General features: G+C 42.0%; 1 protein-coding gene across 4 annotated transcripts in view; it reads right to left on the reverse strand.

The window, feature by feature from the left end:
• The window catches only part of TIA1 (TIA1 cytotoxic granule associated RNA binding protein), a 74,368-nt gene that overhangs the window by 20,534 nt on the left and 26,248 nt on the right, over positions 1 to 27,586 (reverse strand). For all 4 annotated transcript variants that reach the window (XM_053718159.1, XM_053718160.1, XM_053718158.1 and 1 more), the window contains exon 10: positions 27,546 to 27,586. This exon is cut by the window's right edge and continues 44 nt beyond it. In XM_053718159.1, the coding sequence (XP_053574134.1) occupies positions 27,546 to 27,586 (41 nt within the window). The remainder of the gene's footprint in view (positions 1 to 27,545) is intronic.

Consider the following 27,586-nt stretch of genomic DNA (forward strand, 5'->3'; position numbering starts at 1 on the left):
AAGTTTGTGAAAGTAAAGAAAGACCAGGTAGCAGCCATGCAGATCGGCTCAACTGAGGCCTTGTTCTTGAAGGCCCAAGACACAGCATAGGTAGAATGGGCAGTAATACGGGCCAGAAGCTGCTGACTCACTTCTAAGTAAGTCATACGAATAAGGCTTCTAAACCAGAAAGACAAAGAAACAGCAGTGGCTTTTTGATCCTTGCGCTTTCTAGAAAACAGTTCCATTGTCTGAGCATGCATAACTGAAGAGGTCGCAAAAGAAAATGAGCAAAAGGAATAGCATCCGAGGACGCTACATTAAGACCCAATAGCTCCATGCATTATGCTAGAGAAGGGAGAAGAGTAGACTGGAGTGCACGACAGGCTGAAGATTCTCCACACGTTGATCTGGAAGATTTGCATGACCACTGTCACGGATACTGGGCTGCAAGGGTTAAATCCATACCCCCTACAACCTCACCCCTGTTTCTCAGTGGAAGCTTTGGTTTGCTTGTTTATGAAGAGCTGGGGTGTGACCAGGAAAACCCTCCTAGGCTGGCCGGGCTCCTGGAACTCCCGGTCGGCCGCCCCACCACGGACACCCACCTAACCCCTCTCAGACTGTCTAGGCTCCTGGAACTCCTGGTCGGCCACAGGACACCCGCAAATTTTACCCCTGGTCGCTCCAGCAACCATGTGCCCCAGAGCTCCGCTCTTTTGGGGATTAGTAGCCCCTAGGGAGGACAAGAGGTGGGGGGGAATTACCGGAGGGGAGCTCCTTTGGGAACCGGGGGTTTTGGACACCCTTAACACCATAAATTCAACAGACTAACTTCGGTCCCCAATAACGAATCATGTTGATTTTTGGACAGTGAAATCTGGGGACCGAGAGCTTTAAAATGACACCCTGGAAGTGCCACCGCTCCTCCGGGATCACCCCGAAAACGCCACCCCTAGGTATTGAGATTATGTGGGACTGTGGCTCCTATGGAGGCACCGGTCAATCTGGAGGGGCGGGAATGGCGGGAAAATAGGGGGATTGTCCAGGGTCTTATCAAGATGAGTTGTCTGTATAAAAAAAGGAGTGTGTGTTTTCAATAAAACCTGTTTAACCTGAAGGCTAATCTGTCTAGTTATTTGGGTTGGCTCCAGGTAAAATCACTTTCCTGGGCTACATAGCCTGTTGCAGGCAAAGGAAGGACCCTCTGGCAGAGCTACTCAGTCGGGGTAGCTGGAGTCTGCCAAAGGGTGGGACCCTAAGTACTGGTGCTGTCGGGCATCAGGGGTGGCTACAGGCTGTGGTCACTTGCCAGCTACATAGCTGCAGTCGGCAGGAAGGAAGCAGGACCCATTTGGCGGAGCTACCCAGTCGGGGTAGCCGGGGTAACCGTCACAACCACAGAGTCTTTAAAAAAAACAAAAAACTGTCGTACGAGGTAGAAGAGAGCTCTTCCTGTTTACCTTCCAACCATGAGTCTGAAAAAAACAAAAATAACTTCTCCGTATGCAAGGTTGCTAGTTGTAAAGATGGAGCTTGAACCAATGTCCTCCAAGTATAGAGCCACCGCAATGCCTTGTAGTCTGACTACAGCAAGAAGAGACCCCAGTACTGGGCGCCGTGGCCAAACCAAAAAGGGAAGTGCCATGAATTGGTAATGTTTGTCCAGGAAGGCAAATCTGAGATACTGTAGATAGGTAGAAGAGAAGGCGGCGCCACAATAGTGCACGATCAGTAGTACTGGATCATCACACGCATAACAAGTTATACTTGAGAAGTGCCACAGGAGCCTTCTGGAAGTTTTTCAGCTGCCCATCCTCTCGAGCTATCCTCTCGAACTAGTAGGTGAATGGATACTCCAATACAGGGTGGTCACCTCTGATCCGTATTCAGCAGTCAGATATCTGTTTTCAGAAACTGTGATGGAAAAGCTGCTCACAGAAAAACGGTGTGGAGAGATTCCAAATAAATATCCAGAAAATAACATGTATTGCTTGGCAAAAAATATCAGTCGTAATGCCTATTCGTATCGAGAAATATAGCTTTATTAAAATGTGATGAAAATGTGATTAAAATGTGATGAAATAGGCATCACAACTGATATTTTTTGCCAAGCAATACATGTTATTTTCTGGATATTTATTTGGAATCTCTCCACACCGTTTTTCTGTGAGCAGCTTTTCCATTACAGTTTCTGAAAACTGATATCTGACTGAATACGGATCAGAGGTGATCACCCTGTATTTGGAGTATCCATTCACCTACAAGTTCGAGAGGATAGCTATCTGGGCAGCTAAAAAAAGGTCCAGAAGGCTCCTGTGGCACTTCTGAAGTGCTTTATATTTTGTAAGTATAACTTGTTATGCGTGTGATGATCCACTACTACTGATCGTGCATTATGGTGGCGCCTTCTCCCTATCTACAGATCTTTTGCTTGTTTGCCATCAAGCTTCTGGATGGAGGAGTTTTGCAGCCTCAAGTCTCGTTTCTTGGATTATTCCACCTAAGATTGCAAAATGAACTACACCTGGTCTTTTTGGTATTGATTTAGGACACTACCACTTGACCACATAGTAACGACTGTTTTTTTCCTTTTGTTTGCTTTATGTATTCATTACCACTGTAGCAGACAATATATACATATATATTTTATGTTTTAAAGTATATTGGGGTTTGTACACTTATTGTTTCTCTGTATCTGTTGGAACACAGAGATTTTAGATATATATATATTTTTCATCTTTAGCTACTTAGTAGCACTTTGTGCAACAGTACCTATATTTTGTAACACATTGTATTTGTTTATGTATATTGTATATTTCACCTTTGACATTTGAGCACACCACCTTTATATCCCCTCACAGGGAGTTTGATTTTATACTGTACCTTGAGCAGGCGCATTTAACTTTATTTCAATCACTTTTAAAATCTGATATACTGATGTTTATGCATCAGAATGTGAAGGTACGCATCCTTCAGATCTATTGTAGTCAAATTCTCCTTGTAGAACAAAGAGGAAGAATGGACCTGATTATTTCCAACTTGAATGATGGAACACTTACAAAGTTGTTGACACTTTAGATCTAAAATAGGCCTAAAAGATCCCTCTTTCGTGGAACAATGAAAAGGTTTGAGTAAAACCCTTTTCCTCTCTTCCCAAGGAACAAGGACAATAACTTAATTGGTATTCCAGATCCTCCACACATTGTAGGAAGGCCAATTGTCTGGTCTTCTTGGGAAGCGCGAAAGAAACCTGGCATTAGGGAAATAAGACAGGAAGCCTATCCTGTACCCATGAGACAATGTCCAGGACCCAAGGATCTTGCTTGAATGGACCAAGCCCAAACACTTAGAAATAGGCCTAATCTGCCCCCTACCTGGCTTGATCCCAGGCTGGGGGCCGCCACTTCATGCAGACTAAGTGAGAAACCGTCTCTCTGGCAGTCTCAGGCTTACTTGTGGAAGAGTTTCTCTGCGTCATGTTCTAAAGACTGGAATGAAAATGTCCCCTCCTTCTCCCTTTTGGTCTGGATTTTTTGTCCTGGGGAAGGAAAGCTCCATTACCACCTATAACAGTTGAAATTATAGAATCAGACCAGGCCCAAATAGGATCTTACCCTCAAAAACCAAGGATATAAGTCTTGATTTGGATACCATGTCTGCAAACCATTACTTGAGCTAAAGAGCCTGCGTGGCTAATACTGCAAAAACAATTTATGCTTACCTGATAAATTTATTTCTCTTGTGGTGTATCCAGTCCACGGATTCATCCATTACTTGTGGGATATTCTCCTTCCCAACAGGAAGCTGCAAGAGGATCACCCACAGCAGAGCTGTCTATATAGCTCCTCCCCTAACTGCCACCTCCAGTCATTCGACCGAAGACAAACAAGAGAAAGGAGAAACTATAGGGTGCAGTGGTGACTAGTTTAAAAATAAAAAACACCTGCCATAAAATGACAGGGCGGGCCGTGGACTGGATACACCACAAGAGAAATAAATTTATCAGGTAAGCATAAATTTTGTTTTCTCTTGTAAGGTGTATCCAGTCCACGGATTCATCCATTACTTGTGGGATACCAATACCAAAGCTATAGGACACGGATGAAGGGAGGGACAAGGCAGGCGCTTAAACGGAAGGCACCACTGCCTGTAAGACCTTTCTCCCAAAAATAGCCTCCGAAGAAGCAAAAGTATCAAATTTGTAGAATTTAGAAAAAGTATGAAGCGAAGACCAAGTCGCCGCCTTACAAATCTGTTCAACAGAAGCCTCATTTTTAAAAGCCCATGTGGAAGCCACCGCTCTAGTGGAATGAGCTGTAATTCTTTCAGGAGGCTGCTGGCCAGCAGTCTCATAAGCTAAGCGGATTATACTTAACCAAAAAGAAAGAAGTTGCTGAAGCCTTTTGGCCTCTTCTCTGTCCAGAGTAGACAACAAAGCAGATGTTTGACGAAAATCCTTAGTAGCTTGTAAATAAAAAAAAAAATATTTTTTTTTTATTGAGGTGCTCAAAATAGGCATACAAACAGTATAGGTATGTAACAAAAATGGCATACAGTAAGTTTTCTGAAAGTGTTACATAATAGAACATAGAACATAAACAAAACAACAAGGATAGTATGTAATGCCTATAACAAGGTGAACCTTCTCTGATCAACGCTAGAGGTCCTACATGGACCAAGCATAAGGGAAATAACTGAAAGTGAGGGAAGGTAAAAGGAAAAAGAGAGACCACTCTTGGATCTCACAATTATGACCTCGGATTTTGTAGGTTACTTTTCTGTGATGCTATTCTTACAAGTAGAAATATAATTCCCTTAATGGACATTTGAGACCTTTTGGGCTTAATTAGTTATATAAGAGTTACTTAGGGAATTAATGAAACAATTATGTAGTAAACTAAAGTGTTCAACCCCAAATAAAACATAGAAATGCGGTAAAAACAATGCGGCTATAGGAGTTGTTGTAGGTATAGGTACATAAGATTTAGGGTGCGGCATAGAAGAGATAAGCCGCGCAGTTAACCCACCTAAAATAGGTTTATTATAGAAGGGGGGGGGGGAGGTGATAAGTATTTATTATAGGAAGGGTGTGTAGCTTATGGACAGGAAGGCTCACTGTGGATTAGAGAGAAAATAACGAAATTGTGGTAGGCAGCAGATGCTATACAGAAAGGCTTTAGTGTCACAGGGCAGTGTAATCGTGTATATGGTCATATGAACATATCAGCTAGCCAGGGAAAACCAGAAGTGAGCTAGCCATATAGTGAGCTAATAGTATATCTGATATAAAATAATCTGGGTCTGTTTCCACGCATCTAACATAACTTGTATAATAGGGTCCAAAAGTAGCGCACAGCCAGATAATAGATAATAGTAGTCAAGCGGGACCAGCCCGCATCCGTAGTAGGTAGTAAATGATATGTTCCAATAGATTAATGTAAACAGGGTGCATTAACATGGGGAGAGGAGGTGGTGGTTTAAATATATTAAGTAAGACATTGTAAGAATGTTCAACGATAGGTAGTGTGCGGTATAGGCAAGATAAATCACCTAGTCAATCTTCCCTAAATGTTTTTTGTTTTTTTTTGTTTAATTATTGTTATTATAGAAGGGGATGATAGGTAAAGTCAATTCTATAATTGAGATGTATACCAAAGGACTATATACAAAGTAACGTAAGGCAGTATCCTCCACTAAGAAATAAACACTAGCATTCGTTAAGAGCTAGATGAAATATGTTATATTACTCAGCTCCTATGGGCTGGAAGAGATAGGTTTACTATGCTATATTATGCTATATGGGAGAGTAAAAGACTGGTATGTTCTAGCATGAACTAAGTCACTAAAATACTCCAAAAATGAATCTTATGCAAACAATTGGATACGTGTAGGGGATTGGGGTTAGTTCATTTGTTGGGGCTATATATGTGAGCGTGTCCATGTGACTAGAGGGCCTTATGGTCAGAGTTCTAGGACAAACTTATGTACATGTAAATTATGTTACTAGGAACTCTAAGAACTATAAGGGATGCTTAAGAAATCCATAGACAAGGTGAAAAGCTTAACATAAAGCCCAGTACTTAGGTGATAGAGTAAAATAGGTACAATTAGGTATTAAGGGAGTAACCAGCAAACACTACCTTATTGGGCTGAGGATCCATAGTAATATCATATGTAGATTGGATACCAAAGGGCCGTATACAAAGACATTCAAGGGAGTAATCTCTAAGGGTCATGCTGGCTATAAATATACAGTAGCCTTTGCTGAGTGCTAAGTGATAAATGCTATACTGACCGGCTTCTGCAGTCTGGAGGAAGTGAGGTTACCACGTTGAGTGGGAGATAAAAGACTGGTGTGTGCGAGACTTAACTAAGCTAAAAATATAAGTCTCCATATGGAAATCCTATGAAGCCATGCTGCCACGGCCGCTAGCAGCATAGCGACATATATGCATGGGAAATCTTCCAACGACCCTTTATACTATACATGCATATTATGGTGTAGCAATGAAAGCTGAAGGCATGCTGGTTAAGGGAAGCTTGCTAAATGCATGAGGTATCTATGAACCCAGCTTACCCACTAGTAATATTGAAAAAAACTAAAACATGTGCAACACAATATATAGACAACATCCACAACATTAACATTTTTGGCTCTGAAAATCTGCAGAAAACAGGAAATACAATCTTTTAAACGAATATCTATTTGTGTGAATCAGGCTGATCTCCTACCGGTAAAATTGGATCCCCCAGCCCACACAAAATACACATAATGCAGCACGCTTGTAAAAAGGAGAGAGACACCCCAAATACGATAGAATATCACATCAGATTTGTGCCTCACTGTAGTTAATAACGTTGTCTCATTAGTATATAAATATTAATAATGTATATAACACAAGTATAAGGATTTGTAGGGTATAAGTAACCTGGGAACATCAACATACACTTTGTTACCTTAATCTTAAATGCTAGTATGTGGCTCACAAACAATAGTTTTCTGATCTGTGAAAAGGCAGGAACGTCCTTAACCCATTGAGTTATGATGCCGTAAAACTATCAAGTGCTTTAATACAGCCTATCATCTTATACAGCTCATTTGGAAACTTAAGGTATCTTATTAGTTTAACTGCTAATAGCAATGTAAATTAAGCAGACCCAGCTTATGCCTAACTGCAACCACCCGCAACTCTGTCATTAACCAAGCACTGAAGCCAGGATCATAGGAAATATGAGTGCAGGAATATGTCCTCATAGAGAGCTAGTCTGCTTCGTATTGTAGAAATTTGTGACTCCCTTTTGTAAGTCCACACTGCCTTTTCCGTTATGTAACTTTTAAAAGATTTAACTTGGGTGCAAAATGAACTAATGTGTTCTATATACGATCCAAAGTTTAGTAGTGAGAAAAATGTAAAGAGTTTCTCCCCAAGTATCCTGCTACCATCAGCCTGATGGAATGAAGTCAGAGAGAAAGTCCAATCTCTTCCCGGGACTATCCTATGCCGCGCCTGTGGTCAGCTTGTCGAGAGAGTAGTAAGGGATAGTAATACATCAGTTGCCGGGACGATGAATGTCCAGCCACGCTCAAGCTCAGCCTCACAGAATGTCCGTTATCAGGAGAAGCCTGAACATAGCGCTTCGCTTTTATGCTCCATACATGCAAAACTCTGACCGTGGCTTGATCCAGCTGATCCCCGACAGAGTGAGCAAGTGTGCTAGTATGAGGGAAAGACGGACTGCTGAGCATCACACCCGCTGCCACCTCTGAAGCGTTATTCTGTGTGTCTAGTAGTGTCTCCATTGATTCTTTTAACTGTACCCCCTGGTAGTTGTCAATACTCTCTGGGACAGTATCTATCTCAGGTGAGGCTGGTCCGATATACATCTGATTCTGTGGAGAAGAGCCAAGTGCTACATCCATAGAGTTTAGGAGTCTTGCATGGCGGATGTCCAATAAATCGGCCAACACTGTGAGAAAAGTGGAAGGCTCCATCCCCTATGTGCTTGATAGATGGTAACACAGGTGTAGTGTCCAGCTCTGAACAAATAACAGGATCAGGTCAGCATAGTGTCTGGAAGTGTTGTGGCGCAGTTAAAACAAAAACCGCCATTTTATGTTTGCAAACCTGGGGAGTTCATACGATAACCAGATCATTGCACCATAGCCCAAGACTATCTTCAGAGTTGATAGCTCCGTATAGCTAGCAGATTTAGTTGTTGGTCTATCAACTTTTCATGCTCATTACACTCTATAGTTATATATTTTTTGGCTCTTTTGTAGTCATACTTGCGCAGAGCTATGCACTGAAGCGGCCATCTCTGTCGGCTCCTGGCTCCGCCCCCGTAAATAAAACTTTAAAGCACGAACCACGTCAAGATTATGTAATAGACGTTCCTTCTTTGAAGACGGATTAGGACACAGTGACGGAACAACAATCTCCTGATAGATATTCTTATTAGATACCACCTTAGGAAGAAACACAGGTTTGGTACGCAAAACTACCTTATCTGCATGGAAGATCAGATAAGGGGAATCACACTGTAAGGCAGATAACTCTGAAACTCTTCGAGCCGAAGAGATAGCTACCAAAAACAGAACTTTCCAAGATAAAAGCTCGATATCTATGGAATGCAGAGGTTCAAACGGAACCCCTTGAAGAACTTTAAGAACTAAATTTAAACTCCATGGCGGAGCAACAGGTTTAAACAGGCTTAATTCTAACAAAAGCCTGACAAAACGCCTGAACGTCTGGAACATCTGCCAGACGCTTGTGCAAAAGAATAGACAGAGCAGAAATCTGTCCCTTTAAGGAACTAGCTGAAATACCTTCTCCAATCCTTCTTGGAGAAAAGATAAGATTCTAGGAATCCTGACTTTACTCCATGAGTAACCCTTGGATTCACACCAATGAAGATATTTACACCATATCTTATGATAGATTTTCCTGGTGACAGGCTTTCGAGCCTGAATTAAGGTATCAATGACCGACTCGGAGAACCCACGTTTTGATAAAATCAAGCGTTCAATCTCCATGCAGTCAGTCTCAGAGAAATTAGATTTGGATGGTTGAAAGGACCCTGAAGTAGAAGGTCCTGCCTCAGCGGCAGAGTCTGTGGTGGAAGGGATGACATGTCCACCAGATCTGCATACCAAGTCCTGCGTGGCCACGCAGGTGCTATCAAAATCACTGAAGCTCTCTCCTGCTTGATCTTGGCAATCAGACGAGGGAGCAGAGGAAACGGTGGAAACACATAAGCCAGGTTGAAGGACCAAGGCGCTGCTAGAGCATCTATCAGCGCTGCCTTGGGATCCCTGGACCTGGACCCGTAACAAGGAAGCTTGGCGTTCTGACAAGACGCCATGAGATCCAATTCTAGTTTGCCCCAACGTTGAATCAACTGTGCAAACACCTCCGGATGGAGTTCCCACTCCCCCGGATGAAAAGTCTGCCGACTTAGAAAATCCGCCTCCCAGTTCTCTACTCTTGGGATATGGATAGCTGATAGATGGCAAGAGTGAACCTTTGCCCATAGAATTATTTTTGAAACCTCCAACATTGCAAGGGAACTCCTTGTTCCCCCTTGATGGTTGATGTAGGCTACAGTCGTGATATTGTCCGACTGAAATCTGATGAACCTGACCGCAGCAAGCTGAGGCCAAGCCTGAAGAGCATTGAATATCGCTCTTAGTTCCAGAATGTTTATCGGAAGGTGTGTCTCCTCCTGAGTCCACAAGCCCTGAGCCTTCAGGGAGTTCCAGACTGCACCCCAGCCCAGAAGGCTGGCATCTGTCATTATTGTGCAATCTGGCCTGCGAAAGGTCATACCCTTGGACAGATGGACCCGAGATAGCCACCAGAGAAGAGAATCTTGATCCAGATTTAGTAGAGGGGACAAATCTGTGTAATCCCCATTCCACTGACTGAGCATGCAGAGTTGCAGCGGTCTGAGATGTAGGCGAGCAAACGGCACTATGTCCATTGCCGCTACCATTAAGCCGATCACTTCCATACACTGAGCCACTGAAGGGCGAGAAGTAGAAGAACATGGCAGGAATTTAGAAGTTTTGACAACCTGGCCCCTGTCAGGTAAATCTTCATTTCTACAGAATCTATCAGAGTTCCTAGGAAGGAAACTCTTGTGAGAGGGGATAGAGAACTCTTTTCTTCGTTCACTTTCCACCCATAAGACCTCAGGAATGCCAGCACAATGTCCGTATGGGACCTGGCGATTCGGAAATTCGACGTCTGTCTCAGAATGTCGTCTAGGTAAGGGGCTACTGCTATACCCCGCAGCCTCAAGACCGCTAAGAGTGACCCTAGAACCTTTGTAAAGATTCTTGGTGCCGTAGCTAACCCAAAGGAAAGAGCCACAAACTGGTAATGTTTGTCTAGGAAGGCAAACCTGAGAAACCGATTATGATCTCTGTGCATCGGAATGTGAAGATAAGCATCCTTTAAGTCCACGGTAGTCATATTGACCCTCCTGGATCATAGGTATGATGGTTCGAATAGTCTCCATCTTGAAGGATGGGACCCTGAGAAATTTGTTTAGGATCTTGAGATCTAAGACTTGTCTGAAAGTTCCCTCTTTCTTGGGAACTACAAACAGATTTGAATAGAAACCTTGCCCCTGTTCCTCCTTTGGAACTGGGTGGATCACTCCCATAACTAGGAGGTCTTGAACACAATGTAAGAATGCCTCTCTTTATCTGGTTTGCAGATAATTGTGAGAGATGAATTCTCCCTTTTGGGGAAGAAGCTTTGAAGTCCAGAAGATATCCCTGGGACACAATTTCCAACACCCAGGGATCCTGGACATCTCTTGCCCAAGCCTGGGCGAAGAGAGAAAGTCTGCCCCCTACTAGATCCGTTTCCGGATCGGGGGCTGATATTTCATGCTGTCTTAGAGGCAGCAGCAGGTTTTTTGGCCTGCTTTCCTTTGATCCAAGCCTGGTTAGGTCTCCAGACCAGCTTGGACTGGGCAAAATTTCCCTCTTGTTTTGTATTAGAGGAAGTTGAAGCTGCGCCACTCTTGAAATTTCGAAAGGAACGAAAATTAGTCTGTTTGGTCCTTAATTTGTTGGACCTATCCTGAGGAAGGGCGTGACCTTTTCCTCCAGTAATATCAGAAATGATCTCCTTCAGTCAGGGCCCGAATAGGGTCTGCCCCTTGAAGGGAATATTGGGAAGCTTAGACTTTGAAGTAACGTCAGCTGACCAGGATTTAAGCCATAGCGCCCTACGCGCCTGAATAGCAAAACCTGAGTTTTTAGCCGTTAGCTTGGTTAAATGAACAACGGCCTCAGACAAATGAATTGGCTAGCTTAAGAGCTTTAAGCTTGTCAAGGATATCATCCAATGGAGTTTCTACCTGTAGAGCCTCTTCTCGACACTCAAACCAGAAGGCCGCAGCAGTTTACTGCTCTTGAAAAAGACAATTTAGTCGTTTTCAAGTCGCGTAGAGCCAAGCTAAAAAAGAGCTTTTTAATATGTTTTAATAAATATTTGTTTGATATAACAAGTATTTTTGCTGCCTTTCTTGGAAGTATTCTAAAGTTACCAACTACCTTTGAGGAGCCGGATTCCGAATTACTCGGAGTGAGTATACTGCACTTTATATCAATTTAAAGATACAATCACCTGCAGTGCAATTTCCATTGTCTACAGATACTAAACTACATCATGGGAAAACCAGGATATAGATCCTTATGAAGAAGCTGAACTCTGAAATTTTCGGAGTGAGTATACTGCACATTATTTTGTTGTTAACTTCTGCAAATCACAAGTCAAGTTTCTTTCTTCAGTGTGCACCATAATATATACGAGATTCAAGACCAGCGCCTCTATATACCTAATCCATATTCTACTCACAGTCTTGTTGGGAGAGACTGTTAGAAGGCTGCGGTCACCTAAGAGGGGAGTATTGTGCTCTATTCTAGTCATTCTGTACATTGTGTTGTTAACATCTAACATATCTGTATAGTTTTTGTAATTATTTGGTAACACCAAGGAACTGCTAATGCATCCGCCTCCACCTGAGAATCCCTGGAGCTGGAAAGTTTCTTGTTTAGATGAGAAGCCATCAGGTCTATTACTGGAAGACCCAACATCTGAACAATCTAAGAAAACATCTGGATGGTGCGACCACTCCCCCGGATGTAAAGTCTGACGGCTGAGATAATCCGCTTTCCAATTGTCTATACCTGGGATATGAACCTCAGAAATTAGACAGGAGCTGGATTCCGCACAAGCAAGTATCCGAGATACTTCTTTTATAGCTTGGGGACTGCGAGTCTCACCCCGATGATTGACATATGCCACAGTTGTGATAGTCTTTCTGAAAACAAATGAACAGTTCTCTCTTCAACAGAAGCCAAACTTGAAAAGCCCTGAAAAAAAAAGCTAAACCTCCCCTTATTTCTGACATAATGAAGTCTTAACCAATGAAAAGAAGTGGAGCGGTTTTTAAATGCTTCAGCAAAGACAGCACAGCATCTTGAGAAAGCCTGCAATTAGGGTGAAACCGGTTGAAGCTGTGTTTGGAAAAAACTGTGTTTGGAGCAATACAAGGTGGTTTGACGCTGTGAAAAAAATCATAGCAGCTAAAGGTTTCCTGAAAGAAAAGGATTGCCGTGAAAAACAAACACCTGAAATCAAAAAGTAAAGACACTTGTTACCCTGCGTACACTCTGTACTAAAGAGCAGGAAGAATAATTTGGTCTAAGGGGATAAGAGACTTGCGCAAGTCTGAAAACATCCTCCTGGAATAATTCTGACTGTTACCGACAAACATCAACTCCTGAGGGAAGATTACTTGAAGGAAGGGTAAGACTACCTGCATGGCAGGATTACTACAAAGTCTACCAAAGGTACTAATCATATAAAGATCCTTTAAAAAACCCCTCCCTAAGGCAAGTCCTAAAAGGCAACTTAAGCATTCAGTAGTTGGCCACTACTAAAGTTTATTGTCAAGGAGAAATATGCATTAGGAGAGACTTTTGTGTAATCGTTACATTTGGAGAGACTTTACATTTCTAAAATAACACGCAAAGTTACATATGTCAAAATAAGGGGCATTGCAACAAAATTACCATTTGCTAAAAGAGACTATACAGCTTTCTCTTTAAAAATAATATTTTTTTTGGTTAATTAAAGGTGGTAACATTAGACCATCCTTTACTTATCAGTCCAGTAAGAAAACACAGAAGCCATTTTCTTAAAGCAGAAGTATATTGAAAACACTTGCATAAAGTTATAAGCTTAGTAATTTATTTTAAATATCTACGCATATCAAAGGTTTTCTTAGAAGAAAGTTTAATTGTTTGTTTTTAAAGGAACAATCTGCTAATTGTATAATTTAGTATTTTATGATTTTTATGTAATGTTTTTTAATAAGTAAAAGTTTTTTTATAAAATTGGCATATATTTTCAAGTTCTCTTCACTATATACTAGTAAAAAAAAAACGTACCTGGTTTAACCATATCACAAATAAAGAGGCTTTAAACTGAGAGTCCGGAAGTGTTTCAATGTGACATATTTATTTGGGTACAGATACAATTTATAAACCTTAGAATTCACATTTAATGTTTCATATATTCAAAACTAATAAAGAACATAACCATTATGCAAATTTATAATATATATAAATATATATATTTATTTGAGAACACCCTTATTAAGGTCCCCATTATTAATGTGATCATACCCATATCTCTAATGTTTTGAGCTTACTGAGCGCCCCCGAAAACCATTCTCTGTTTTATTTACATTTTCTTTGTCCAGGACGACGACAGTATTTCGGGAGGCAAAAAAGTGTTTTAAGTCCAGCGCTTTATACACTATAAACCCTTTATTTTAAGATACTAAAGTACATCATGGGAAAACCAGGATATAGATCCTTATGAAGAAGCTGAACTCTGAAATTTTCGGAGTGAGTATACTGCACATTATTTTGTTGTTAACTTCTGCAAATCACAAGTCAAGTTTCTTTCTTCAGTGTGCACCATAATATATATGAGATTCAAGACCAGCGCCTCTATATACCTAATCCATATTCTACTCACAGTCTTGTTGGGAGAGACTGTTAGAAGGCTGCGGTCACCTAAGAGGGGAGTATTGTGCTCTATTCTAGTCATTCTGTACATTGTGTTGTTAACATCTAACATATCTGTATAGTTTTTGTAATTATTTGGTAACACCAAGGAACTGCTAATGCATCCGCCTCCACCTGAGAATCCCTGGAGCTGGAAAGTTTCTTGTTTAGATGAGAAGCCATCAGGTCTATTACTGGAAGACCCAACATCTGAACAATCTAAGAAAACATCTGGATGGTGCGACCACTCCCCCGGATGTAAAGTCTGACGGCTGAGATAATCCGCTTTCCAATTGTCTATACCTGGGATATGAACCTCAGAAATTAGACAGGAGCTGGATTCCGCACAAGCAAGTATCCGAGATACTTCTTTTATAGCTTGGGGACTGCGAGTCCCACCCCGATGATTGACATATGCCACAGCTGTGATAGTCTGTCTGAAAACAAATGAACAGTTCTCTCTTCTCTCTTCAACAGAAGCCAAACTTGAAAAGCCCTGAAAATAGCACAGAGTTCTAAAATATTGATTGGTAATCTCGCCTCTTGAGATTTCCAAACCCCTTGTGCTGTCAGAGATCCCCAGACAGCTCCCCAACCTGAAAGGCTTGCATCTGTTGTGATCACAGTCCAGGTTGGACTAACAAAAAAGGCCCCTTGAACTATACGATGGTGATCTAAACCACCAAGTCGAACATTGGGATTTAAGGATATTAATTGTGATATCTTTGTATTATCCCTGCACCATTTGCTCAGTATACAAAGCTGGAGAGGTCTCATATGAAAACGAGCAAAGGGGATGTGTCCGATGCTGCAGTCATGAGATCTAACACTTCCCTGCACATAGCTACTGAACGGAATGATTGAGACTGAAGGTTCCAACAAGCTGAAACCAATTTTAATCGTCTCTTGTCTGTTAGAGTCAGAGTCATGGACACTGAATCTATCTGGAAACCTAAAAAGGTGACCCTTGGCTGAGGAATCAAGGAACTTTTTGGTAAATTGATCCTCCAATCATGTCTTTGAAGAAACAACACTAGTTGATTCGTGTGAGATTCTGCAGAATGTAAAGACTGAGCTAGTACCAAGATATCGTCCAAATAAGGAAATACCGCAATACCCCGTTCTCTGATTACAGAGAGTAGGGCACAGAGAACCTTTGAAAAGATTCTTGGAGCTGTCGCTAGGCCAAATGGAAGAGCGACAAATTGGTAATGCTTGTCTAGAAAAGAGAATCTCAGAAACGGATAGTGGTCTGGATGAATCGGAATATGAAGATATGCATCCTGTAAGTCTATCGTGGACATATAATGCCCTTGCTGAACAAAAGGCAGAATAGTCCTTATAATCACCATTTTGAAAGTTGGCACTCTTACATGACTATTTGAAATTTTCAGATCCAGAACTGGCCTGAATGAATTTTCTTTCTTTAGGACAATGAATAGATTTAAATAAAACCCCAGACCCTGTTCCAGAAACGGAAATGGCAAGATTACCCCTGAAAGCTCTAGGTCTGAAACACACTTGAGAAAAGCCTGAGCCTTTACTGGATTTGCTGGGATGCGTGAGAAAAAAAAAAAAAAAAAAATCTTCTCACAGGTCTTACTCTGAACCCTATTCGGTACCCTTGAGAGACAATACTCTGAATCCATTGATTTTAGACAGAATCTGCCAAAATGTTTTGGGAGAATCTTAACCTGCCCCCTACCAGCTGAGCTAGAATGAGGGCCGCACCTTCATGCAGACTTGGGGGCTGGCTTTATTTCTTAAATGGTTTGGATTTACTCCAACTTGAAGGTTTCCAATTGGAACCAGATTCTTTGGGGGAAGGATTAGGTTTTTGTTCCTTATTTGGTCAAAAGGAACGAAAACGGTTAGAAGCTTTAGATTTACCCTCTTTTATCCTGAGGCAAAAAACTCCCTTCTCCCCCAGTGACAGTTGAAATAATCGAATCCAACTGAGAACCAAATAACTTATTACCTTGGAAAGAAAGAGATAGTAATCTAGACTTAGATACCATGTCAGCATTCCAATATTTGAGCCACAAAGCTCTTCTAGCTAAAATAGCTAAAGACATAGATTTAACATCAATTTTGATGATCTCAAAAATGGAATCACAGATTAAATGATTAGCATGTTGAAGCAAGCGAACAATGCTAGACAAATCAGTATCAATTTCCTGTTGCGTTAAGCTTTCCAACCAAAAAGTTGATGCAGCTGCATTAGCCACCCAGAAGCAGAACTTTTTTTCACTTTCTGCGATGAGATTTTTTGTAGTAAAAATTTTTCTGCAGGTCATTTTGAAATAAAATTCAGTTTTAAATTGTGTGTGCATGTGTGTGTATATATATATGTATGTATATATATATATATATATATATATATATATACCCCCCTGCATATCAATATCACCCTGGTCTCTTCATGGATACCCCCCCTGCATATCAATATCACCCTGGTCTCTTCATGGATACCCCCCCCCTGCATATCAATATCACCCTGGTCTCTTCATGGATACCCCCCCCTGCATATCAATATCACCCTGGTCTCTTCATGGATACCCCCCCCCCCCCCCCCCGCATATCAATATCACCCTGGTCTCTTCATGGATAACCCCCCCTGCATATCAATATCACCCTGGTCACTTCATGGATACCCCCACCTGCATATCAATATCACCCTGGTCTCTTCATGGATACCCCCCTGCATATCAATAACACCCTGGTCTCTTCATGGATACCCCCACCTGCATATCAATATCACCCTGGTCTCTTCATGGATACCCCCACCTGCATATCAATATCACCCTGGTCTCTTCATGGATACCCCCACCTGCATATCAATATCACCCTGGTCTCTTTATGGATACCCCCCTGCATATCAATCACCCTGGTCTCTTCATGGATATCCCCCCCCCTGCATATCAATATCACCCTGGTCTCTTCATGCATAACCCCCCCCCTGCATATCATATCACCCTGGTCCCTTTATGCATACCCCATGCAATATATTATATAAACATACTTTCACTTCACATACACCATCAGTGAGCGCAAATAGAAACCACCTAAGAAACCACTGGCAGTGAAATGATTATCTTGGATCAGTACAAGGTTTCATTCAGCAGGGCTTTGTTGTAGAGGCTGGGCAGCCTGCAGATGGGTATGTGGGGGCTGGGATGAAGGAGATCTCTGCTACAGCATCACAAGATGAAGATTTTGTTTGCCTGCTCTAGAGCATCATAACTCAAATTGCTTAATTATTAAATATTAAATCTGCATATCCCCAATGGAGACATTTACTGTGCAAAATAAAAAAAATAAAAAAAAGAAGTATGAGCTGCTTTGCAAAAAACCTCAGACAAATGATAAAAATATTATCTGTACTCAAGTGTCAGAGATTAACTGGAATTGCTCACAGCCTAGTTATGCAGAATATGGCCTTTTCCATCTGCCACTTTGTTTCACATAAAAAAAAAAAGACATCACCAGTTAAATGTTCTTCTCATTATCACCTTGCCTGCAGTACCATATTGTGGCAACTGAAGCCAGCTTTAGGGCTCCTGGTAAGGAGGGATCTGTCGGGGGAAATGGATTCAGGGGGCCCCAGCATCCTCAGACCAGAGGGATCCCCTCCGGACTTGTGAACGCAGCGCAAAGACAGGACAGGCTCCTAAACTTCCCAACAAATACAGCAGATGAGGGAACTGAGCACTCTCTGTCCCTCCTACAGTGCCGGAGAGAGGAGGAGAGCAGGGAGTGTTAGAGGATTCGGAATAACATTTATTTACAGCATACTCTTTACTGAGAGGACAGTCTGGGGCAGGCACGCACGTAGTTAATAGAATAATATGTGTTAAGAGGCTCAGGCTGGGGATGAAAGGGAGGCACTTCTCAGTGTCACAACTCACATGTACTGCGTGCTTTCAAAACAGACTTCGGAACGGCAGTATTACAAAATGACATTCTTGAAAAACAGAATTTATTGCCGTTCCGAAGTCTGTTTTGAAAGCACGCAGTACATGTGAGTTGTGACACTGAGAAGTGCCTCCCTTTCATCCCCAGCCTGAGCCTCTTAACACATATTATTCTATTAACTACGTGCGTGCCTGCCCCAGACTGTCCTCTCAGTAAAGAGTATGCTGTAAATAAATGTTATTCCGAATCCTCTAACACTCCCTGCTCTCCTCCTCTCTCCGGCACTGTAGGAGGGACAGAGAGTGCTCAGTTCCCTCATCTGCTGTATTTGTTGGGAAGTTTAGGAGCCTGTCCTGTCTTTGCGCTGCGTTCACAAGTCCGGAGGGGATCCCTCTGGTCTGAGGATGCTGGGGCCCCCTGAATCCATTTCCCCCGACAGATCCCTCCTTACCGGCAGCCCTAAAGCTGGCTTCAGTTGCCACAATATGGTACTGCAGGCTGTGAGCCTCTTAACAGTGCCCATTCAGTAAAAACACAATTCAATAAGCACCTACACGATAATAGGGAAAGGAGTTTCAAATGGCTGCACTAATAAAAAAGCTTCTACACTTACCAGTTACCTCGCAGTCGCAGACAGTCACAGAGTTCTGGCGGGTTAAAGTAACATTAATCTTGCCTCTAAAATGTATCAATTTCAGGAGCAGAGCAGCCATTAGCCAATAATTTCAAAATACTGCACAAAAAATGTACCGGTTGTCATTTTGAAAGCATTGCACTGGCCAGAAAAAAAAAATCCTGTTGAAGAAAATTCTATGCTTAACGGACCTGGCTGTTCTTTTTCTGCAGACAGGCTCCAGTTTCTGCGATAAGATCGCACTATGTTCTGCCTTGGGGATTAGCCATAGAAATAACAGGCCTGAAAAGAAATCCAGAATATAAATAAGCTTTCCTTAGATAAGATCTAAGTTTCCTATCTAAAGGGTCTTTAAAATAAGTACTATCTTCTATAGGAATAGTAGTATGTTTAGCAAGAGTAGAAATGGCCCCATCAACTTTGGGGATCATTTCCCAAAACTCCAATCTAACTGATGGCTAAGAATATGATATTTTAAACTTTGAAGCAATAAAAGAAGTACCCGGCCTATTCCATGCATTAGAAATCATATCAGAAATAGCATCAGGAACTGGAAAAACCTCTGGAGCAACCACAGGAGGTTTATAAACAGAATTCAAACGTTTACTAGTTTTAATATCAAGAGGATTAGTTTCCTCAATATCCAATGTAATCAACACTTCTTTTAACAAAGAACAAATATACTCCATTTTAAATAAATAAGTAGATTTGTCAGTGTCAATATCTGAGGAAGGATCTTCTGAATCAGATAGACCCTCATCAGAGGATAATTCAGTATGTTGTCAGTCATTTGAAATTTCATCAACTTTATGAGAAGTTTAAAAAGACCTTTTACGTTTATTAGAAGGTGGGATGGCAGACAAAGCCTTCTGATTCGCATCAGCAATAAAATCTATTATATTCACAGGTATATCATTTACATTAGATGCTGAAGGAACAACAGGCATTATACTATTACTGATGGACACATTCTCTGCATCTAAAAGCTTATGACAACTATTACATACCACAGCTGGAGATATAATCTCCACAAATTTACAACAAATGCAGGGTTCCAACAGTGATTTCTGAGACAGGATCAGATTGAGACATCTTGCAAAATGTAAGAGAAAAAACATATAAAGCAAAATTATGAATTTCCTTATATGGCAGTTTCAGGAATGGGGAAAAAAAAAAATGCAAACAGTATAGCCCTCTGACTTTTGAAAAAAAGGCAAGAGGCATCTAGGAATGGGGCTTTAAATAATGAAATTGTTTGGCGCCAAGTATGACGCACAACGCAAACTGAAAAATTTTTGGTGCTAACATACGGAAATGACACTCGCGTCATTGAAGACGCAACCTTGGGCAAGGAACTCAGCGTCAACTAAGACGCCGGAAAATACGAATTTGCGTCATCGGACGTACCTTCACGGCAAAAAAAAAATCTTGCGCAAAGAATGACGCAATAAACTTTGGCATTTTGCACCCTTGCAAGCCTAATTTTACCTGCAAAATTTAATGAAAAAGCAGTCAATTGAGAAAAGACTAGACCACAGGTAAGAATTTTTTTCCTAAATATGTTTGTTTCCCCAAATATTTAACGGATAGTCTGCAAAAGGAAATATACATAAACCTGACTAACGGCAAATATAAAGTACAATACATATATTTAGAACTTTATATTAATGCATAAAGAGCCAAACCATAGCTGAGAGTGTCTTAAGTAATGAAAACATACTTACCGAAAGACACCCATCCACATATAGCAGATAACAATTTCAATACTGGTTTGGCTATCAGTAGAAGTAATGGAATATGAGAGTAAATCTTCGATCTGAAAAGGGAGGTAGGAGATGAATCTCTACGACCAATAACAGAGAACCTATGAAATAGATCTCCCGCGAGGAAAACCATTGCATTCAATAGGTGATACTCCCTTCACATCCCTCTGACATTCACTGTACTCGGAGGAATCAGGCTTCAAAATGCTGAGAAGCGCATATCAACGTAGAATCTAAGCACAAACTTACTTCACCACCTCCATAGGAGGCAAAGTTTGGAAAACTGAATTGTGGGTGTGGTGAGGGGTGTATTTATAGGCATTTTGAGGTTTGGGAAACTTTGCCCCTCCTGGTAGGATTGTATATCACATACGTCACTAGCTCATGGACTCTTGCCAATTACATGAAAACATAATTTATGCTTACCTGATAAATTCCTTTCTTCTGTTGTGTGATCAGTCCACGGGTCATCATTACTTCTGGGATATAACTCCTCCCCAACAGGAAATGCAAGAGGATTCACCCAGCAGAGCTGATATAGCTCCTCCCCTCTACGTCAGTCCCAGTCATTCGACCAAGAATCAACGAGAAAGGAGTAACCAAGGGTGAAGTGGTGACTGGAGTATAATTTAAAAGATATTTACCTGCCTTAAAAACAGGGCGGGCCGTGGACTGATCACACAACAGAAGAAAGGAATTTATCAGGTAAGCATAAATTATGTTTTCTTCTGTTATGTGTGATCAGTCCACGGGTCATCATTACTTCTGGGATACCAATACCAAAGCAAAAGTACACGGATGACGGGAGGGATAGGCAGGCTCATTATACAGAAGGAACCACTGCCTGAAGAACCTTTCTCCCAAAAATAGCCTCCGAAGAAGCAAAAGTGTCAAATTTGTAAAATTTGGAAAAAGTATGAAGCGAAGACCAAGTTGCAGCCTTGCAAATCTGTTCAACAGAGGCCTCATTCTTAAAGGCCCAAGTGGAAGCCACAGCTCTAGTGGAGTGAGCTGTAATTCTTTCAGGAGGCTGCTGTCCAGCAGTCTCATAGGCTAAACGTATTATGCTACGAAGCCAAAACGAGAGAGAGGTAGCAGAAGCTTTTTGACCTCTCCTCTGTCCAGAATAAACGACAAACAGGGAAGAAGTTTGGCGAAAATCTTTAGTTGCCTGCAAGTAGAACTTGAGGGCACGAACTACATCCAGATTGTGTAGAAGACGTTCCTTCTTTGAAGAAGGATTTGGACACAAGGATGGAACGACAATCTCTTGATTGATATTCCTGTTAGTAACTACCTTAGGTAAGAACCCAGGTTTAGTACGCAGAACTACCTTGTCTGAGTGAAAAATCAGATAAGGAGAATCACAATGTAATGCTGATAACTCAGAGACTCTTCGAGCCGAGGAAATAGCCATTAAAAACAGAACTTTCCAAGATAACAATTTTATATCAATGGAATGAAGGGGTTCAAATGGAACACCTTGTAAAACGTTAAGAACTAAGTTTAAACTCCATGGCGGAGCAACGGCTTTAAACACAGGCTTGATCCTAGCTAAAGCCTGACCAAAGGCCTGGACGTCTGGATTTTCTGACAGACGCCTGTGTAACAAGATGGACAGAGCTGAAATCTGTCCCTTTAATGAACTAGCCGATAAACCCTTTTCTAAACCTTCTTGTAGAAAAGACAATATCCTAGGGATCCTAACCTTACTCCAGGAGTAACGTTTGGATTCGCACCAGTATAGGTATTTGCGCCATATTTTATGGTAAATCTTTCTGGTAACAGGCTTCCTAGCCTGGATCAGGGTATCAATAACCGACTCAGAAAAACCACGCTTTGATAAAATCAAGCGTTCAATTTCCAAGCAGTCAGTTTCAGAGAAGTTAGATTTTGATGTTTGAATGGACCCTGTATCAGAAGGTCCTGTCTTAGAGGTAGAGACCAAGGTGGACAGGATGACATGTCCACTAGATCTGCATACCAAGTCCTGCGTGGCCATGCAGGCGCTATTAGAATCACTGATGCTCTCTCCTGTTTGATTTTCGCAATCAATCGAGGAAGCAGCGGGAAGGGTGGAAACACATAAGCCATCCCGAAGTTCCAAGGTGCTGTCAAAGCATCTATCAGAACCGCTCCCGGATCCCTGGATCTGGACCCGTAGTGAGGAAGTTTGGCGTTCTGGCGAGACGCCATGAGATCTATCTCTGGTTTGCCCCAACGTCGAAGTATTTGGGCAAAGATCTCCGGATGAAGTTCCCACTCTCCCGGATGAAAAGTCTGGCGACTCAAGAAATCCGCCTCCCAGTTCTCCACTCCCGGGATGTGGATTGCTGACAGGTGGCAAGAGTGAGACTCTGCCCAGCGAATTATCTTTGATACTTCCATCATTGCTAGGGAGCTTCTTGTCCCTCCCTGATGGTTGATGTAAGCTACAGTCGTGATATTGTCCGACTGAAACCTGATGAACCCCTGAGTTGTTAATTGGGGCCAAGCCAGAAGGGCATTGAGAACTGCCCTCAATTCCAGAATGTTTATTGGAAGGAGACTCTCCTCCTGATTCCATAATCCCTGAGCCTTCAGAGAATTCCAGACAGCGCCCCAACCTAGCAGGCTGGCGTCTGTTGTTACGATTGTCCAGTCTGGCCTGCTGAATGGCATCCCCCTGGACAGGTGTGGCCGATAAAGCCACCATAGAAGAGAATTTCTGGTCTCTTGATTCAGATTTAGAGTAGGGGACAAATCTGAGTAATCCCCATTCCACTGACTTAGCATGCACAATTGCAGCGGTCTGAGGTGTAGGCGTGCAAAAGGTACTATGTCCATTGCCGCTACCATTAAGCCGATCACCTCCATGCATTGAGCTACTGACGGGTGTTGAATGGAATGAAGGACACGGCATGCATCTTGAAGCTTTGTTAACCTGTCTTCTGTCAGGTAAATCTTCATTTCTACAGAATCTATAAGAGTCCCCAAGAATGGAACTCTTGTGAGAGGAAAAAGAGAACTCTTCTTTTCGTTCACTTTCCATCCATGCGACCTTAGAAATGCCAGAACTAACTCTGTATGAGACTTGGCAGTTTGAAAGCTTGAAGCTTGTATTAGAATGTCGTCTAGGTACGGAGCTACCGAAATCCCTCGCGGTCTTAGTACCGCCAGAAGGGCACCCAGAACCTTTGTGAAGATTCTTGGGGCCGTAGCCAATCCGAATGGAAGAGCCACAAACTGGTAGTGCCTGTCTAGGAAGGCAAACCGTAGATACCGTTGATGATCCTTGTGAATCGGTATGTGAAGGTAAGCATCTTTTAAATCCACTGTGGTCATGTACTGACCCCTTTGGATCATAGGTAAGATTGTCCGAATAGTTTCCATTTTGAACGATGGAACTCTTAGGAATTTGTTTAGAATCTTTAAATCTAAGATTGGCCTGAAAGTTCCCTCTTTTTTGGGAACCACAAACAGGTTTGAGTAGAACCCTTGTCCTTGTTCCGACCGCGGAACTGGATGGATCACTCCCATTAATAACAGATCTTGTACACAGCGTAGAAACGCTTCTTTCTTTATCTGGTTTGTTGACAACCTTGACAGATGAAATCTCCCTTTTGGGGGAGATAATTTGAAGTCTAGAAGGTATCCCTGAGATATGATCTCCAGCGCCCAGGGATCCTGAACATCTCTTGCCCAGGCCTGGGCGAAGAGAGAAAGTCTGCCCCCCACTAGATCCGGTCCCGGATCGGGGGCTCTCGGTTCATGCTGTCTTTGGGGCAGCAGCAGGTTTCCTGGCCTGTTTGCCCTTATTCCAGGACTGGTTAGGTTTCCAGCCTTGCCTGTAACGAGCAACAGCTCCTTCCTGTTTTGGTGCAGTGGAGGTTGACGCTGCTCCTGTTTTGAAATTCCGAAAGGGACGAAAATTAGACTGTCTAGCCTTAGCTTTGGCTTTGTCTTGAGGTAGGGCGTGGCCCTTACCTCCTGTAATGTCAGCGATAATTTCTTTCAAACCGGGCCCAAATAAAGACTGCCCCTTGAAAGGTATATTAAGTAATTTGGACTTAGAAGTAACATCAGCTGACCAGGATTTTAGCCACAGTGCTCTACGTGCCTGTATGGCGAATCCTGAGTTCTTAGCCGTAAGTTTGGTTAAATGTACTACGGCCTCCGAAATGAATGAATTAGCTAGTTTAAGGACTCTAAGCCTGTCCATAATGTCGTCTAGCGTAGATGAACTAAGGTTCTCTTCCAGAGACTCAATCCAAAATGCTGCCGCAGCCGTAATCGGCGCGATACATGCAAGGGGTTGCAATATAAAACCTTGTTGAACAAACATTTTCTTAAGGTAACCCTCTAATTTTTTATCCATTGGATCTGAAAAAGCACAGCTATCCTCCACCGGGATAGTGGTACGCTTAGCTAAAGTAGAAACTGCTCCCTCCACCTTAGGGACCGTTTGCCATAAGTCCCGAGTGGTGGCGTCTATTGGAAACATCTTTCTAAATATTGGAGGGGGTGAGAACGGCACACCGGGTCTATCCCACTCCTTAGTAACAATTTCAGTTAATCTCTTAGGTATAGGAAAAACGTCAGTACTCGCCGGTACCGCAAAGTATTTATCCAACCTACACAGTTTCTCTGGTATTGCAACGGTGTTACAATCATTGAGAGCTGCTAAGACCTCCCCTAGTAATACACGGAGGTTCTCCAATTTAAATTTAAAATTTGAAATATCTGAATCCAATCTGTTTGGATCAGAACCGTCACCCACAGAATGAAGCTCTCCGTCCTCATGCTCTGCAAGCTGTGACGCAGTATCAGACATGGCCCTAGTATTGTCAGCGCACTCTGTTCTCACCCCAGAGTGATCACGCTTGCCTCTTAGTTCTGGTAATTTAGACAAAACTTCAGTCATAACAGTAGCCATCTCATGTAATGTTATCTGTAATGGCCGCCCAGATGTATTAGGCGCCATAATATCACGCACCTCCCGGGCGGGAGATGCAGGTACTGCCGCGTGAGGCGAGTTAGTCGGCATAACTCTCCCCTCGCAGTTTGGTGAAATTTGTTCACATTGTACAGATTGACTCTTATTTAAAGTAGCATCAATACAGTTAGTACATAAATTTCTATTGGGCTCCACCTTGGCATTGGAACAAATGACACAGATATCTTCCTCTGAGTCAGACATGTTTAACACACTAGCAATAACTTGCAACCTGGTTATAATCTTTTTTTAGCAAAAACGTACTGTGCCTCAAAGAGGTACTTAAACGATTAAATGACAGTTGAGATAATGAACTGAAAAAACAGTTATAGCATCAACTTTAAAATAACACAACTTTTAGCAAAGGTTTGTTCCCATTAGTAAATAACAATAACTAAATTTGACATAAAAAATTATAGAGTAACGTTTTTATTCACAGTCAATATAAAATTCTCACAGCTCTGCTGAGAGAATGTACCTCCCTTCAAAGAAGTTTGAAGACCCCTGAGATCTGTCAGTGAACCGGATCATGCAGGAAATATAATAGTAGCTGACTGGAAATTTTTGATGCGTAGCAAAGAGCGCCAAAAACGGCCCCTCCCTCTCACACACAGCAGTGAGGAGAAACGAAACTGTCACAATTTAAAGCAGACAACTGCCAAGTGGAAAATAATGCCCAAACATTTATTCACTCAGTACCTCAGCAATGTAAACGATTCTACATTCCAGCAAAAACGTTTAACATGATAATATTTATTAAAAGGATTAGTGACCTTTAACAGAGTAGTTCCGGTGAAATACCATTCCCAGAATACTGAAGTGTATACATACATGTCATTATAACGGTATAGCAGGATTTTCTCATCAATTCCATTCAGAAAATAAAAACTGCTACATACCTCAATGCAGATTCATCTGCCCGCTGTCCCCTGATCTGAAGCTTTTACCTCCCTCAGATGGCCGAGAACAGCAATATGATCTTAACTACTCCGGTTAAAATCATAGTAAAAAACTCTGGTAGATTCTTCTTCAAACTCTGCCAGAGAAGTAATAACACGCTCCGGTGCTATTGTAAAATAACAAACTTTTGATTGAAGTCATAAAAACTAAGTATAATCACCATAGTCCTCTCACACATCCTATCTAGTCGTTGGGTGCAAGAGAATGACTGGGACTGACGTAGAGGGGAGGAGCTATATCAGCTCTGCTGGGTGAATCCTCTTGCATTTCCTGTTGGGGAGGAGTTATATCCCAGAAGTAATGATGACCCGTGGACTGATCACACATAACAGAAGAAAGAAACCCCTTTTGCAAGTATGGTGGAGGCAATGTGATGAACTGACGGTGCTTTGGTGTTGGTAAAGTGGGAGATTTATAAAGGGTAAAAAAGGCATTGAAGGAGGAAGGCTGGCACTCCATTTTGCAATGCCATACCCTGTGTACGGCACATGATTTAAGCCAATATCCCCACAGCAGGGCATTGACTAAAAGCACAGCTCCAAACTATGTAAGAACTATTTAGGGAAGATGTAGTCAGTTGGTATTCTGTCTTTAAGGGAGTGGCCTGCACAGTCACCAGATCTTAACAAAATTGAGCTGTTGTGGGAGCAGCTTGACCAAATGGTATCTTAGAAGTGCCCATCAAGCCAATCCAATTTGTGGGAGGTGCTTCAGGAAGCCTGGGGTGAAATATCTTCAGATTACCTCTGACAACTAGAACGCCAAACACACATATACATTTATATACATACACTTTAAACTAGGACCTAAATATTTTTAACTCCTAGACATCATTAGGACATTCCATGTTGCCCTAAAAGCGCTGGGCTCCTTAAAACTCCTTTAGGACACATGGAACATGCTACATTTTTTTGGCGTCCTGCTCCCTCCTGGGTTTAGGTAACAGAAGATCTGACTGGGGACATTTCAACCATCATAGGCAGTACCTCGAGATCTGTTCCCAGCATTGAAATCACGTGATTGCATGATTTAATTTTTCAAGCAAATGTTTACATCTGAACTTTGTTCCAAAGTTCAATACTTGCCCTTGGCATGAAGGGGTTAATGTGCAATACATATACATTTTAATTACACATTAGTATGCCCAGTTTGCCTCAATATATTCTGTAATCTAACATTCAAGGGCTATCATACAAATGTTAAGAAATGTGCAGAACTTACCGTACAAATGAGTACCCTTTGTCTGGAAAGACTCTAACTTC

This window comes from Bombina bombina, chromosome 6, assembly GCF_027579735.1.
Source record: "Bombina bombina isolate aBomBom1 chromosome 6, aBomBom1.pri, whole genome shotgun sequence".
Taxonomy (NCBI): Eukaryota; Metazoa; Chordata; class Amphibia; order Anura; family Bombinatoridae; genus Bombina; species Bombina bombina.